This window comes from Geotrypetes seraphini, chromosome 11, assembly GCF_902459505.1.
Source record: "Geotrypetes seraphini chromosome 11, aGeoSer1.1, whole genome shotgun sequence".
Lineage (NCBI taxonomy): Eukaryota > Metazoa > Chordata > Amphibia > Gymnophiona > Dermophiidae > Geotrypetes > Geotrypetes seraphini.
Genome location: NC_047094.1, coordinates 137,192,495 through 137,210,231, shown reverse-complemented (window position 1 = coordinate 137,210,231; position 17,737 = coordinate 137,192,495). Strand labels below are relative to the sequence as shown.

The following is a 17,737-nucleotide window of genomic DNA, read 5'->3' as shown; positions in this document are numbered from 1 at the left end:
TCATCTGTGTAATTAGTTCAGACATAAATAACGAACGTACTAGTCAGAAATGAATCTCTATTAGATTCTGCACTGCTTTTGATTTGCATACTTTTAAGTATTGCCATGAAAGAATCCATTCACTGAAGTGGTGAATTGTGCTGCCACTTGCGTCTGATTAGAAAAGAAAAAGGAAACAGCAGGAACTTCTCAGGTGCATCCTACTATGGCCATCTTGCTCGCTTCCAAGATTTTCAAAGCTGGCCTAAATTGGACGCGCATTCCTTAGTAAATTGCTAAGATCCCAAAAGGTAGTAATCTTTATCATTTCCACTGCTTCGACAGACTAAAGCTCAGGTCTCTCCCACTTCCACGTTTTATTAACATTTTGATTTGATCGCTTCATCTTGGTTTAAAGAACATAAGAATTGCCGCTGCTTGGTCAGACCAATGGTCCATCATGCCCAGCAGTCCGCTCACGTGGCAGCCCTTAGGTCAAAGACCAGTGCCCTAACTAAGACTAATTAGCCTTACCTGCGTACATTCTGGTTCAGCAGGAACTTGTCTAACTTTGTCTTGAATCCCTGGAGGATGTTTTCCCCTATGACAGATTCCGGAAGAGCGTTCCAGTTTTCTACCACTCTGGGTGAAGAAGAACTTCCTTACGTTTGTACGGAATCTATCCTCTTTCAACTTTAGAGAGTGCCCGCTCGTTCTCACTACCTTGGAGAGGGTGAACAACCTGTCCTTATCTACTAAGTCTATTCCCTTCAGTACCTTGAATGTTTCGATCATGTCCCCTCTCAATCTCCTCTGTTTGAGGGAGAAGAGGCCCAGTTTCTCTAATCTTTCACTGTACAGCAGCTCCTCCAACCCCTTAACCATTTTAGTTGCTCTTCTCTGGACCCTTTTGAGTAGTACCGTGTAAGGCGACCAGTGCTGTACGCAGTACTCCAGGTGTGAGCGCACCATGGCCCGGTACAGCGGCATGATAATCTTTTCCGATCTGTTCGTGATCCCCTTCTTTATCATTCCTAGATTTCTGTTCTCCTTTTTTTTCGCCGCTGCACATTGTGTGGACAGCTTCATCGACTTGTCGATCAGAACTCCCCTTCCTGGAAGGTCTCTCCAAGTACCGCCCCACACATTCTATATTCGTGCATGAGATTTTTGTTACCGACATGCATCACTTTACACTTTACTAAGCGATGTACAATTAAAATAAGAAAAAGGGTACATTTTGCTATAAAATATAGGCACAAAGAGAAAACAAAAAGACAAACTGACTGGTACCAGAGGAGATGAGGGGAAGAAAAAGGAACATTTAAAGTATACTAACCAAGCTGTATTATCAATCTCTCTCAAAGTGGGAACTCCTGATCTTTCATATAGGTTTGCTTCCCAAATTAACATGTCATAGATGCAAAGTACACTTCTATTACACAACAGTATTTCTTTTAAAGTTTACAGTACATTAGAGGAATATACAACTGAAATTTAAATTGTTCTTCACAGACAACATTTATCAAGATATTCTGTATTCCACCTGTCCTAAGCTGGCAGCTTCCCGAGAGATCCTACAGAAAGTCCAGTGCCGTCAGCTGTACAAGTATTTGGGATTCACAAGGCCAAATAAAAAGATAGAAAAGGTCTGTATAGAACAAAATAAACCTTGAATTTTCAGCTTTTACATTAACAAACTTATTTCTGTTGAGCTTTGCGTTTGTCATGTTAAGGACATAAGCAGTGCCTCTGCTGGGTCAGACCAGAAGTCCATCCCGCCTAGCAGTCCGCTTGCGCGGCGGCCCATTCAGGTCAAGGACCTGCATAGTAATTCTCTATCAGTAACCCTCAACCCATTTTTCCTGCAGGAAATCATCCACTCCTCTATCTATACCCTTCAATCCCCTTATCCTTCAGGAATTCATCCAAACCCTTCTTGAAACCCTGTAGCGTTCTCTGTCGTATCACACTTTCTGGAAGCGCATTCCAGGTGTCCACCACCCTCTGGGTGAAGAAGAACTTCCTAGTATTGGTTCTGAATCTGTCCCCTCTTAACTTTTCCGAATGCCCCCTCGTTCTTGTATTTTTTAAAATTTTGAAAAATCTGTCCCTCTCCATTTTCTCCATGCCTTTCATGATCTTGTAGATCTCTATCATGTCCCCTCTAAGCCTCCGCTTCTCCAGGGAAAAGAGGCCCAGCTTCCCCAATCTTTCGGCATATGAAAGGTTTTCCATACCCTTTATCAGTCGCGTCGCTCTCCTCTGAACCCTCTCGAGTATCGCCATATCTTTCTTAAGGTACGGTGACCAGAATTGGACGCAGTACTCCAGATGCGGGCGCATCATTGCCCGATATAGCAGCAGGATAACTTCTGCCGTTCTGGTTGTAATACTCTTCTTGATTATACCTAGCATTCTGTTCGCCTTTTTTGAGGCCGCTGCGCACTGCGCCGACGGCTTCATTGATCTGTCTACCATTACCCCCAAGTCTTTCTCAAGGCTACTCTCACCCATTACCAGCCCCCCCATCGTATAGCTGTACATCGGGTTTCTGTGTCCTACATGCAAGACTTTGCATTTCTCTACATTAAACTTCATCTGCCATTTATTCGCCCACTCTCCCAGTTTGTTCAGGTCCTTTTGTAAATCTTCACAGTCCTCTTTGATCCTAACCCCACTAGAAAGTTTTGTGTCGTCTGCGAATTTTATAACTTCGCACTTCAGCCCTGTTTCTATGTCATTTATGAAAACATTGAACAGCAGCGGTCCGAGTACCGATCCCTGCGGGACACCACTCGTGACCCCTCTCCAGTCCGAGTAGTGGCCCTTCACTCCTACCCTTTGCTTCCTACCTGCCAACCAGTTTTTGATCCATCTATGTACATCCCCTTCCACCCCATGGCTCTTTAGTTTCCTTAGCAGGCGTTCATGTGGTACCTTGTCGAAGGCTTTTTGGAAATCCTAGTATACAATGTCTATGGGGGCTCCTTCGTCCATTTGCTTGTTTACTCCTTCAAAGAAGTGTAATAAGTTCGTTAGGCATGATCTTCCTTTGCTGAAGCCATGTTGGGTTGTGTTCATCAGATTATTCCTTTCTAAATGCTCATCGATGCTGTCTTTTATCAGTGCTTCCACCAGCTTCCCCGGGACCGATGTTAGACTTACCGGTCTGTAGTTCCCCGGGTCGCCTCTCGAACCTTTTTTAAAGATGGGTGTAATATTTGCTATCTTCCAATCCTCCGGGATCACCCCTGTTTTCAGGGATAGATTACAAACCTACAGCAGTAACTCCGCTATTTCCACTTTTAGCTCTTTCAATACCCTAGGGTGGATTCCGTCTGGGCCCGGAGATTTGTCAGCTTTTAATCTGTCTATTTGCTTGAGCAAGTCCTCGAGGATTACCTCCATGGATCTTAACTTTTCTGCCTGATCACCTTTAAAGATCTTTTCAGGTTCTGGCATGCTGGATATGTCCTCTTTTGAAAAAACTGATAAAAAGAAAATGTTTAATCTATCCGCCATTTCTTTTTCCTCCTTCACTACTCCTTTCCTATTTCCGTCATCCAGCGGTCCCACCTCCTCTCTTGCCTGCTGCTTCCCTTTAACATATCTGAAGAACGGTTTGAAATTTTGTGTCTCCTTGGCTAGCCTCTCTTCATATTCTCTTTTTGCTCTTCTAACTTCACAGTGGCATTCTTTTTGATGCTTCCTGTGCTATTTCCAGTTTTCTCTTCTGTCTCTGCCCCTTCTAGGATCCTTTCAATTCTGTCAACTACATCTTTCGTTCTTGCTCCTGGGAGGCAGGTCACCAGCCGATCATCTCTCCCTCCTGCTATGTGGCTGTCTACTTGCCTTAGGATTGAGTCACCCACTAGGATTGCAGACCTTCCCTTTTTCAGACTTCACTCTGGACGCAGGTCTGTGTCCTTGGTGTGCTTTACTGCTTCCCCTTCTGGGCCCTGGCAAGACCTTGTATCCCCTTCCTGCGGAGTTCTTCCACGGGCTTCTTCTTCCTTGGGGTCCGATTTCTCTTGTCCTCCATTCTTTGCGGGTGTATCTTCGTCCTTCCTACGGTGTTCAAGTTTCAAGTTTCAAGTTTTATTACTTTTGATATACCAACCATCAAGTTAATATCTGGCTGGTTAACAATATGTTTAAAAGAAAGAGAAGTTATACAAAACTAAAAAAAAAAAAAGAGGCATTGTGTATCTACATATAACATCACAAGACGAACTAGATAGTGAGGGTATAAGGAAAAGGGAGGGTAAAGTTACATATTTGAGAAGAAATTGGAGATAGTAGGGTGAGGATAAAACATGATGGAGAGGGGCGCTTTAAAGAAAGCGGTTATTATTAGAATTTTTTGTATTTGGTAATTAGAGAAGATGTCTCTAGTTGAATGAGAAGGCATCGCGAAATAAAAACGTTTTTAAGTCTGTTTTAAATTTGTCAAGTCGTGATTCGTCACGGAGTTGCTGTGGCAGGGAATTCCAGAGAGTAGGGGCAGTTACTGCGAAATTTACTTTACGTGTATTGTAGAAGTCTTTGATAGTGGGGATAAATAGAAGTTGTTGATCAGTTGATCTTAGAGCGCGTGAAGAGCTGTATGGAATGAGAAGTTTGTCAAGAAATAACGGCAAATGAAAGAGCTTTATTTTGAAAGATAGTAAGATAATTTTATAGGTGATGCGGTGAGAAATAGGGAGCCAGTGTGCTTCTTTTAGAAGAGGGGTAACGTGGTCGAATCTGCCTACTTTATGGATAAGTTTTATTGCTGTATTTTGTATTAGTTGTAGACGACGAATTTCTTTTTGGGGGAGGCCATTTAAGAGAGAGTTACAGTAATCAAGATGAGAAATTACTAATGAATGTATCAGAATAGTGATTGAATTAGTTTCAAGAATGGAAGAAAGAGATCGGATGATGCGTAATTTATAAAAACAGATTTTAACCACTGAACTTATGTGATCATGAAAGGTAAGATCTCTGTCAATGATGACCCCTAGAAGTTTTATCTTTGTGTCCATTTGGATCGGTGTAGATTTAATAGAAATGTCGTCCAGTAAAAATTCAGTGGATTTGATAGGGAGTAGCAGACTTCGAGATTTGTCCAGATTGAGGGAAAGCTTGTTTGTATACAACCAGTCATATATTGTGTTTAGTTTGTTATTAATGTCTTTGATGTCTGAAGTGTTTGAAGTATTGATTGGGTGAAGAAGTTGTATGTCATCGGCGTAAGCAAAAATAGTAAAACCGATGGATTGAGCCAGTGTGAGAAGAGGAGATAAGAAAATATTAAATAGAAGAGGGGATAGAATAGAACCTTGAGGGACACCATAGGAGTTAGTTGTGGGTGCGGAAGAGTTATTGTTTATATGTACTATATTGGAACGTTCATTAAAGAAGGATATAAACCATAAGAGCGCTGATCCTGAAATACCGCATTCTTTAAGTCTGTTGATCAGAAGTGAGTGATCGATGGTGTCAAAGGCAGCTGCTAAATCTAAAGAAATAAGAACCACGGATTTTTGATGATCATGAAAATATTGTATTGAGGAAATTAGACCTAATAGAGATAGTTCTGTAGAATGGGATGAGCGAAATCCTGTTTGACAAGGGTGTAGAGCATGGGTTTTTTCGATAAATTCAGAGAGTTGGGAATGTATGATTTTTTCAGTTAATTTAGAGATTGTGAGTAGATTAGCGATAGGACGGTAATTTTTGGGTAATGACGGATCTAAATTGTGTTGTTTGAGTTTGGGAAAAATAAGGGCTGTTTTCCATGCTATTGGAACGGTATGATCAGAAAAGGATTTGGAAATCATTGCTGATATGAATGGGCCAAAGACCGAAAAGAATTTTTTGAGAATAGAGGGTGGGAAACTTTCCATAGAATTGTTGGGTGTGTTTAGTGATTGTAAAATAAGATGAAGATTTTTTAGAGATGGAATTTTGAAATTTGAGAGGGTACTGAAGGAAAGTTGAGTGGAGTCATTGGAGATTTGAGAAGGGGAATCAAGAGGTAAAGGTCCAAGATTAGATCTAATATTTTTAATTTTATTGTCAAAGAACTGTGAAAGATCATCAGCATTAGGTTGTTCTTGTTCTCGTTCTTCCACACTCCTGTAGGCCTCTTCGATGAACTGCTCAAGCTCACTAACTTGTTCCTCGATGAGCCTCTCTCTCTCTCTGGATCTTCAGTTGTCCTGAGCGGGTCTTCCACGATGTAGAGTCCCTCCAGTTTGTGAATCCTGCACCTCCTTCTTCAAGCTTTTCAGTTCCTGACACCAACTGCATACATATGACTGCCTCCCTGAGGGGGTGGTAATCGTACATATGGCAGTCCATGTAGTACACTGGGAAGCTCATCCTCTGGATTCCCTCTGCTTCCATTGTTGTCCGCCTATTTGAAGTATTCTTTATTAGTGTACTGTTGTGGTCTCTTCTGTACCCGCTTCTTCCTTGTGTGTGTGTGTGTGTGTTCCTTCTGTGTCTGCCTCCCCCTTACCTTCTGTGCCTGCCGCTTCTTTGCCTTGCTGCCTTTTGCTTGTGTGTTCTGTCTTTGCTTTGCCCTACTTTTGCTTGTGAGTGTTTGTTCCTTCTGTGCCTGCTTCTTCCTTCCTTCTGTGCTTGCTGCTTTCTTACTTTTCTGTCCTTCACTGGTGTTCTTGGGTGAAGTGACTCGGCCCATTTTGAGGCTCTTCGCAAAGGCGCTCTCGCTAAGGCAAGCGCATTTGCCGCTTGCCGCACACCAAACGGCTGCGCGCCGTTGGCTCCTCCCCTTTTAAGGGGGAGTTCGGTGCTTCCTCTGACGCGGTGGGGGTGGGCGGAGCGAACTCTCGCCTCTGCCCCAAGCTCCTTACTGCCTCCTTCTCAGCGCTGCCTGCCGATGCTTTTTTCCCTGCTTGGTTCAGCACGCCTCTCCTCTCCGTGCTCGACACCGCGTGTGCCGTGATTGCTCCTCCCCTTTTAAGGGGGAGTTCGGCGCTTCCTCTGATGCAGTGGGGGTGGGCGGAGCGAACTCTCGCCTCTGCCCCAAACTCCTTACTGCCTTCTTCTCTGCGCTCCTCCTCAGCACTGCCTGCCAATGCCGAAGCTTTTCTCCCTGCTTGGTTCAGCACAACTTTACTGGAGAAAATGAAAAATGATCTTTTTTTTTTTTAATTATTGGTTTTGAATTTCTTTGGTTTCAGAATTCTCACAAGGAGCAGCGCGGGGTTTGAACCCACAATCCCAGGGTGCTGAGGCTGTAGTTACAACTTCTGCACAACACACTCCAAGTTAATTTTAATCATGTATAACTAATGGGCAGACTAGATGGACTGTCTGGATAGCGCAGGATCTGCCCATGACACATTGTACTCTACATAAATATATTAAAAAAAATGTAACATATGCATAGTGCATGAACAATAGGCAAAATACCACAAAATTCCTTAAAGTGCTTTGTAGTAGCCTGTTTTGTTAATGCCACATTACGTGCTTAATGCCCTTTAGTAAAAGGATTTTAAAATCAAGCCACTTGTTCAGCCTTAAGTACTATATAGAATTTTGGCAGTTCTTGAAAACTTGTAGAATAATTATACAGTATATTAGTACTGCAGATTTAGGCCCCTTTTACAAAGCTGCATTAGACTTTATTGCTGGCCGCGGTGGCATTAGTTCCAACATTCATAGAATTCCTATGAGCGTCGGAGCTAATATCGCCACAGCTGGCTTCCTAAAAGTGTGTGGGGGGATTAATGCATTAAATGTTTTAACATGCATTCAAATTTTTAAAGCACATTAATGCAGGTCTTCCTCATCCACAACGATCCGCCTACCAAGTTTTCCACCTATCTCCCTCAATTCACTACCCCGCTCACTGCTGCAATGGTGGTCTGGTATCTCTGACTCCCTTCTCTTCCCCCTCCAACCTTCCATACACAGACAGCAATTAAGGCAGAGCTTCAGAGTTTCTCTCTCTCTATTAGTGCATCCTGCATACATGAGAACAGGAAGTTATATCAGCTGATGCATGTATGCAGCACACACCAGAGAGAAAGAGAGAGACTGGAGAAAATTGTTGCATGGCTCATGGCCTCGGGACCATTACTATAGAGAGGAAACAGTGGGAAGATGGGCATATGAAAAACCCTGAGCAGTAGTGAATGAAGGCTTATAGTACCAAAATTGGTTGAAGGACATGCCAAGCCAAAAAAAGAAAACGTGAATGGAAATTGAAAATGTTTTTTCCTCAGGAGGAATATGATAAGTTGCCAGCTGATGTTGCTGCTTCCACCCCACAGACAACTGTAGAGGTTAACCTTCAGGCTGAGGATTTCATAGTTGATGTAAGTAGACAAAATGCAAGGGTAGGTAAATAAACACAATATGAATTCTATTACTGATTTAAAATCATCTATTAACATTTACAAAACTTCAGTTTTAACCTGTATATAATGCATCATTAACTGTGGCTGATTCCACCTTCCTGTAAATGAGTTGTTGATGCATGTCCTGCTTCCTGTGGGCTGTGAATATCAACATAACTATTTATATACCACATAAGTTCAATGCAGTCAAAAAAAGAAAAACCAGACAAACAGTAACCACTTGTGTTTTGAGTCTGTGTCATTCGAATACACAAAGATGCAAATTCAAATGGCACATTTTCTATAGAGAAATCGACCTGCTCCTAGGATGTCATCTACAAGGTAGGGATGGCATGTTATACCTGCCTTGGTCTTCCAGTTTACCTGCTTGTGATATGTAGTTTTGCAGAGAGGCACAGTGAAGATGGGACAGCGAGCTCTCCAGAGAAGTCAAAGGAAGATATATATGGAAAGTCTTATGTCCATACACAGTAAAACTGACCCGACACAGCACTGTGTTTCAGCGTAAACTACGCCTACATCAGAGATCACATGTACTACAATACAAAAGCAGAGACACAGAAAAATTTTTTATATAAATAATTCCATCATATATTTATTTATTATGTAAAAATGTATATACTGTATATTAACTATATGGTTTACAAAAATTACGATCATAAGTTACTATAAACAGAAGAATTGTATATTCCAAAATCGTACCACCAAACCTGAAGCGAAGCACGCAGAATTAGAATGACGTGCTCTTGGGTAAAACACACTATAAATCTAAAAAAATAAAGAAATATACAACAAATGTACATAAAACATCAAAAACATGAACAATGAAATATCCATAGAGCAAAATATGTACATATGAATCATGATATGGAAAACGAACCTTTCCACTCTGAGATTGAGACATGAAATAAAATAAGTCATAAAAAGGAATATAATTTATCCGCACTAGACTGTTACATAGTAACATAGTAGATGATGGCAGATAAAGACCCGAATGGTCCATCCAGTCTGCCCAACCTGATTCATTTTAAATTTTTTAAAAAAAAATTTTTCTTAGCTATTTCTGGGCAAGAATCCAAAGCTCTACTGTGCTTGGGTTCCTATTACCGAAATCTCGGTTAAAACCTACTCCAGCCCATCTACACCCTCCCAGCCATTGAATCCCTCCCCAGCCCATCCCCCACCAAACGGCCATACACAGACACAGACCGTGCAAGTCTGCCCAGTACTGGCCTTAGTTCAATATTTAATATTGTTTTCTGATTCTAGATCCTCTGTGTTCATCCCACGCTTCTTTGAACTCAGTCACAGTTTTCCTCTCCACCACCTCTCTCGGGAGCGCATTCCAGGCATCCACCACTCTCTCCGTAAAGTAGAACTTCCTAACATTGCCTTTGAATCTACCACCCCTCAACCTCAAATTATTACTTCTGATTTTACCATTTTACCTTTCTCTGGAAAAGATTTTGTTCTACGTTAATACCCTTCAAGTATTTGAACGTCTGAATCATATCTCCCCTGTCCCTCCTTTCCTCTAGGGTATACATATTCAGGGCTTCCAGTCTCTCCTCATACGTCTTCTGGCGCAAGCCTCCTATTATTTTCGTTGCCCTCCTCTGGACTGCTTCAAGTCTTCTTACGTCCTTCGCCAGATACGGTCTCCAAAACTGAACACAATACTCCAAGTGGGGCCTTACCAATGACCTGTACAGGGGCATCAACACCTTCTTTCTTCTACTGGTTACGCCTCTCTTTATACAGCCCAGCATCCTTCTGGCAGCAGGCACTGCCTTGTCACACTGTTTTTTCGCCTTTAGATCTTCGGACACTATCACCCCAAGGTCCATCTCCCCGTCCGTGCATATCAGCTTCTCACCTCCCAGCATATATGGTTCCTTCCTATTATTAATCCCCAAATGCATTACTCTGCATTTCTTTGCATTGAATTTTAGTTGCCAGGCATTAGACTATTCCTCTTAACTTTTGCAGATCCTTTTTCATATTTTCCACTCCCTCTTCGGTCTACTCTGTTACAAATCTTGGTATCATCTGCAAAAAGGCACACTTTTCCTTCTAACCCTTCAGCAATGTCACTCACAAACATATTGAACAGGATTGGCCCCAGCATCGAATCCTGAGGGACTCCACTACTCACCTTTCCTTCCTCCGAGCGACTTCCATTAACCACCACCCTCTGGCGTCTGTCTGACAGCCAGTTTCTAACCTAGTTCACCACTTTGGGTCCTAACTTCAGCCCTTCAAGTTTGTTCAACAGTCTCCTATGAGGAACTGTATCAAAGGCTTTGCTGAAATCTAAGTAAATTACATCTAGCATATGTCCTTGATCCAGCTCTCTGGTCACCCAATCAAAAAATTAAATCAGGTTCGTTTGGCACGATTTACCTTTTGTAAAGCCATGTTACCTCGGATCCTGTAACCCATTAGATTCAAGGAAGTACACTATCCTTTTTTTCAGCAACACTTCCATTATTTTTCCAACAACTGAAATGAGGCTCACTGGCCTGTAGTTTCCTGCTTCATCCTTGTGACCACTTTTGTGAATAGGGACCACATCCGCTCTCCTCCAATTCCCAGGAATCATTCCCGTCTCCAGAGATTTGTTGAACAAGTCTTTAATAGGAACCGCCAGAACCTCTCTGAGCTCCCTTAGTATCCTAGGATGAATCCCGTCTGGTCCCATCGCTTTGTCCACCTTCAGTTTTTCAAGTTGCCCATAAACACTCTCCTCCATGAACGGCGCAGAATCCACTCCATTTTCTCATGTAACTTTGCAAGACAATCTCGGTCCTTCTCCAGGATTTTCTTCTGTGAACACAGAACAGAAGTATTTGTTTAGCACATTTGCTTTTTCCTCATCACTCTCCACATATCAGTTCCCAGCATCTTTTAGTTTAGCAATTCCATTTTTCATCTTTCTCCTTTCACTAATATATCTGAAAAAAATTTTGTCTCCCTTTTTTACATTTTTAGCCATATCAAATTGATGATTAAATACCAAAAGAAAATGGAAACAATAGGGAGAAAGGGAAAGAAACAAAAAAGACATAACTTATGTGAATTCACTTGACATGCAAACTAATCAGAGTTATCTTGCTTACTTGCTGTACTTTAATAATTTCTATATTTTCAGGTCTCTTTCAGATTCTAACTTTATGTTGTCAGTTTATGCAAGTTTTAACAACAACACCTGCCACACCACTGCTGCTCCTTATTGTCGATGTACCATGTTTTCTTAGGTTATACAAATGGATTATGGGATGCAAGAAGACAATCCAATCGATAATGTTCGTTTCTATTGCAAAGATGATCCCAAGAAAGCAATCAAGATCCGCAAAGATCAGGTAAATCTGTAGTTGTTATTTTGTGTGCCACATCTCAACGTAAGGCAAGCAGAGAGGATGCAATTAGAACATAACATAACAATAGCCTTACTGGGTCAGACCAATGGTCCATCAAGCCCAGTAGCCCATTCTCATGGTGGCCAATCCAGGTCACTAGTACCTGGAAAACCCCCAAAGAGTAACAAGATTCGAGTAACCCAAGAAGTAGCAACAGTCCATTCAGAATCTCAAAGAGTAACAAGATTCGAGAATCCCAAGGAGTAGCAACAGTTCATTCAGAATCTCAAAGAGTAACAAGATTTGAGAATCCCAAAGGAGTAGCAATAGTCCATTCAGAATCTCAAAGAGTAACAAGATTTGAGAATCCCAAAGGAGTAGCAACAGTCCATTCAGAATCTCAAAGAGTAACAAGATTTGAGAATCCCAAGGGAGTAGCAACAGTCCATTCAGAATCTCAAAGAGTAACAAGATTTGAGAATCCCAAAGGAGTAGCAATAGTCCATTCAGAATCTCAAAGAGTAACAAGATTTGAGAATCCCAAAGGAGTAGCAATAGTCCATTCAGAATCTCAAAGAGTAACAAGATTCGAGAATCCCAAGGAGTAGCAACAGTTCATTCAGAATCTCAAAGAGTAACAAGATTTGAGAATCCCAAAGGAGTAGCAACAGTCCATTCAGAATCTCAAAGAGTAACAAGATTTGAGAATCCCAAAGGAGTAGCAACAGTCCATTCAGAATCTCAAAGAGTAACAAGATTTGAGAATCCCAAGGGAGTAGCAACAGTCCATTCAGAATCTCAAAGAGTAACAAGATTTGAGAATCCCAAAGGAGTAGCAATAGTCCATTCAGAATCTCAAAGAGTAACAAGATTCGAGAATCCCAAGGAGTAGCAACAGTTCATTCAGAATCTCAAAGAGTAACAAGATTTGAGAATCCCTAAGGAGTAGCAACAGTCCATTCAGAATCTCAAAGAGTAACAAGATTCGAGAATCCCAAGGAGTAGCAACAGTTCATTCAGAATCTCAAAGAGTAACAAGATTTGAGAATCCCAAAGGAGTAGCAACAGTCCATTCAGAATCTCAAAGAGTAACAAGATTCGAGAATCCCAAGGAGTAGCAACAGTTCATTCAGAATCTCAAAGAGTAACAAGATTTGAGAATCCCAAGGGAGTAGCAACAGTCCATTCAGAATCTCAAAGACAACAAGATTCGAGAAACCCAAACAGTAGCAACAGTCCATTCAGAATCTCAAAGAGGACAAGATGTGAGAATCCCAGGGAGTAGCAACAGTCCATTCAGAATCTCAGAGTAGCAACAGTCCATGCTATCGATCCAGGGCAAACAGTGGCTTCCCCCATGTCTTTCTCAATAACAGACTATGGCCTTTTCTTCCAGGGAAATTGTCCAAGCCTTTCTTAAAACCAGCTACGCTATCCGCTCTTACTGCAACCTCTGGCAATGCGTTCCAGAGCTTAACTATTCTCTGAGTGAAAAAACATTTCCTTCTATTGGTTTTAAAAGTATTTCCCTGTAACTGCATCAAGTGTCCCCTAGTCTTGTCATTTTTTGATGTTGAAATGTGTAAAGTATTCTGTTGTACTCTCCAACAAACTAGATTTCAAGTAAACAGTATAACTGTTCAAGCAAAAATATTAATTGCAATTAATTGCCTGATTAAAAATATTGATAGCAGTTAATCACATTTTTAATTGCTGTCTGGTTAGTTCTGAATATTTCTTCTAACTGCCACATCACTTTCTGGTGGTGATATAATAAAAAAATAATAATAATTGGTGGTGGGTGGGAGTTGCCAGTCCCCTTCCAAAAGAGCATTATCCTATTAAAGCCCCTTCCAAAGAGCATCCAGCCTCACCAAACACCTCCCCTCCCCCATTGCTGTTGGCCCTCTGGTAAGATGCTGTTGTGATAAAGTCAGAAAAAAATTCAGTAATGCAACATTTACAATAACTTGTTGATGTCTGGGCTTAAGGGACAGCAGGCTGAAACGTGAATGCTGTGGCAGAGATTGATTGATTGATTGAATGATTTCTAACACTTACTACCTGCTTAACACCTAAACGGCTTACAATAATGCTTTTGAAATAGAGTTCTTGAATATGGTACTGCAGGTTGTCCAAAACTCTTCTGCGTGTTTAATGAGTGTGTCACACTTTGACCATATATCACTGGTCCTGAAAAAACTGCATTGGTTACCAGTGGCATTCCAGATCCAATATAAAGTATTAATGCTTTTGCATCATTGGGTGTATGGAAGGATGCCATGGTATTATAGGGCAGTTTTACTTATGTACCATCGTGGATGATGGCTGCGATCAGAAAATGTGATGATGGAGAGGGCAGACTATGGCACAGTATTGTTCAATGCCCTGCCAGGCCATTTGCGCTTATGTGGTAATAGTCTGTTTATGAGATTGCCAAAAACATACTTTTTTTGTGAAGGCAGAGGGCAGTCCTGGGATGCTTTGTTAAGATTGTTTAAGCCACTGTACAGTATAGTATTTGTAGTTGGATTTGACTTTTAATTTGTCTTGAGTTTATGCAAGTATGGCTTTGTTGTAAACCGCTTAGGTGTAAAGCGGATAGTAAGTGTTTAGTCCCCATTTGCAGTTCATAACTTCAGAAGAATAAGCTCTTTAGGATAGGAACACAACTTTGCTGCCTGACCAGATATCTGTGGGTTAGTATGTGTGTTTCATTAACACCCCCCCCCCCCAAAAAAAAAAAAGACTATTTCATAAGCATATTTCAATTAATTTTTCTCCTATTTTCTCAAAAGGTTTCACAACTGCTGCCCGAGAAATTTGCAGAGCAGTTTATTCGGGTCTACTGCAAGAAAACAGATGAGAAGAGTCTGGAAGCTGCCAAGAAATACTTTGTGCAGTGGTGTATTAAAAGGGATTTCACAAAACCACAGGTATCTAATAGCCATTTTCCTAGTTACTTAAGTTTGATACCCTATTTTTAGTTTAAATCTGTTTGTTCTCATTTCCAAGTTTAATAAACAGCTTTCACCAAAGACTTCCAAGCTGATGTAAATTTTTAAACCATCCCAGCGTTGCTCCTTGTGACCCTGGCAACAAGTCACTTAATCCTGATGGGCCGCCGCGTGAGCGGACTGCTGGGCGTGATGGACCTCTGGTCTGACCCAGCAGAGGCACTGCTTATGTTCTTATGTCCTCCATTGCCCCGGGTACAAAATAAGTACCTGCATATATAGAAACATGGTGGCAGATATAGACCAAATGGCATCGGACTGAAAACAAAGGGTAAGCTTAAATGGCCTTTTTCTCAATGGAGGAGGATAAATAGTGGAGTGCCATAGGGATCTTTACTGGGACCGGTGCTATTTAACTTATTTATAAATGATCTGGAAATTGAAACTACAAGTGAGATGGTTAAATTTGCAGATGAAACTAAACTCTTCAAAGTAGTTAAGTGTCACTGCATTTACTGCAGGAATTTGGAATACTCTGCTTCTAACCAGTGCTGTGATCTCTAATTTGTTGACTTTTGACATCCAAATAAACTAAAGTAACAAGGATCAAGTCATCCTTAGTAACCCAGGACAAGGCTAGTATCTTATACTAACTTGGTTTTACACTACAGCTAAAGAAATAGAGTTTTTTGTAATACCTTTTTCTTTTGGATCTTGTCCACAATTATTAGGATGGTGACGTGGTGGCTCCAGAACTGACACCAATGAAAGCCAGCTGGGTGGACAAGGACGAGAAGGCCCAGCCCTCTCGAAATCACGTAGAATGCCCAAAACCCAGAACCAAACTCTTTCAGAACGAGCACCAATGAAAGCTAGATGAATGAGGAGGAGAAGGCCCAGCCCTTTCAAAATCACAGAGAACTCCACAAATCTAGAACCAAACTCTTTTAGAACTGATGCTTTGTACTAGAAAAGGACAGAGCTTAAAGGAATGTGGCAGGGGCAGGAACAGAACTTGTCGGGATGGGAAAAATTTGTCCCTATATTACAAAAGGTGGGATGGTGGGGGAAGGACTCAAGTGAACTCCGTTCTGATTTTCCCAATATTTTTGTTTTTTTAATTGTATATTATTTTAATCTTATTTGTGCTGCTGTAAAGAATTTGTTCATACACCACCAGTTCATACAGGTTTGCTAAGGATTCCTTTGGAAATCACATTTTTCAATGTGGCTGCTTTTTTCTTCATTGAATTATCTCTACAGATGTGGAAACACCAAAGTTTCTGTAATCAATTTTAAAATAACTCTGAATGTGTCGGTCCTTTGGCCTAGTACTTCGTGCACAGTTGAACAAGAGAGCAGATACTTTCATTAGCTACTTCTAAGACTGTTAGATGGTAAAAGATTGAGAAGATATGAGCTAGGAATGACTTCATAATACCTTTGAAGTGAACATTTTTCCTTAACCATAGAGATTTGTTATAGTACTTCAACCATAAGGAAGAAAATGTTGGGAGAACATGAGAACTACTGGAAGTTGCTTATAATAGATCTTTGAGTGACTTATGACGAGTCAAAGGATAAACAATCTTATGTTAAGATGCGAAGGGCTGCTTTGAATAATTGAGAAGTTTTCATATGGACTAGAAGAGAATGACACGGACAAACTTATCCCCATCCCCGCAGAAACTCAATTGTGCCGTCCCTGTGAGTTTTGTCCCTGCCTTAAACGCATAAGCCTTGAACACTTATGATTTTAAAGTGTTTGAGGCTTGTGCAGATGAGGATGGAACTTGCAGGAATGGGGCAGGGACAGGAAAAGAACTCACTAGGATGGGAACATGAGTTTCTGTAGGGCCAGGGAAAAATTTGTCCCTGTGTCATTGTCTAAAATGGACCACCATTTTCTCCCTTAGAACATTGGTCCCCAACCCTGTCCTGGAGGACCAGCAGCCAGTCGGGTTTTCGGGATAGCTCTAATGAATATGCATGGGGCAGATCCACACTCCTATTATCTTTATTACATGCAAATCTTTCATGCCTAGTCATTAGGGCTATCCTGAAAACCAGGATAGGGTTGGGAGCCACTGTCTTAGAGAGGTGCTTCAGCTGTCATTCTTTGTAGTGGCTCTCAACCCAGCCAGATTTTGTGGTTTTGGATATCCACAATGATTAGGCATGAGATGGATTTCCTTATACTGCTTCTCGTTCTGTCTCATGTATATTTGATGTGGATACCCTGAAGTCCTAACCGGCTGGATTGAGAATCATTCATGTATTGATATAATACTGTGTAATAGTAACAAGCAAAGCAAGTAATGCACATAGTCAACTAACAAATATCATGAAAATGTATATTGTCAAAGAAGCAGAGCACCTTATTTTTAGATTTTTAAAAAAAAATTATTTCTTTGTTAATGTAATTATTACTGTTTGTATGGTTGGCAAAAATAGCCTTTTGTGAAAACTTAAGAATGCTAAAATTGAAAGCAATTTTGGGTTGAACTGTTTCACTGAACTGATATAGTTTAGTAACCAAAAAACTGCCGTTTTCTGGGTGGGATGAGACTTTACTATCTTTCTTCTTTATATTCTGTAGGAGTTGCATAACCTAGAACTTTAACAGAGCTGGAATAAATTTGGCCTAGAGCAACGAAAACAACGAAAAAATACATCAAGGTTGAAAATGAGCCAGATTAAGAAGGGAGAAGAGAATGACATGGGGCCAAATCTATCACCGTCCAGAAACTCAATTTCCCCCTCTCCCTGGGAGTTTTGTCACTGTCCCATTCCTGTAAGCTCTGCCTTAGTTGCACAAACCTCAAACACTTATGATTTTAAAATGTTTGAGGCTTGTGCGGATGAGGATGGAGTTTACAGGAATGGGACAGACAAAGAACTCACGGGGATGAGATGGGAAAATGATTCCTGTGGGGACGGGGAAAAATTTGTCCCAGTATCATTCTCTAAAAGGGAGTGCAGAAGCTATTAAGTCCCCACGCCTCTGAAAAAAGGCTGAGTGCTAGTTCTTTGACTGAACCACGCTCACCTTCATGTTGGAAAT

At 41.1% G+C, this 17,737-nt stretch overlaps 1 protein-coding gene across 1 annotated transcript in view; it reads left to right on the top strand.

Moving 5' to 3' along the window:
- SAMHD1 (SAM and HD domain containing deoxynucleoside triphosphate triphosphohydrolase 1) overlaps positions 1-17,482 on the top strand; it is a 50,418-nt gene extending 32,936 nt beyond the window's left edge. The window contains exons 12-16 of the mRNA XM_033914514.1: positions 1,495-1,628; positions 8,223-8,315; positions 11,615-11,719; positions 14,515-14,652; positions 15,405-17,482. Of these exons, the coding sequence (XP_033770405.1) occupies positions 1,495-1,628; positions 8,223-8,315; positions 11,615-11,719; positions 14,515-14,652; positions 15,405-15,542 (608 nt within the window). The 3' untranslated portion in view covers positions 15,543-17,482. The remainder of the gene's footprint in view (positions 1-1,494; positions 1,629-8,222; positions 8,316-11,614; positions 11,720-14,514; positions 14,653-15,404) is intronic.
- Positions 17,483-17,737: the final 255 nt, after the last annotated feature.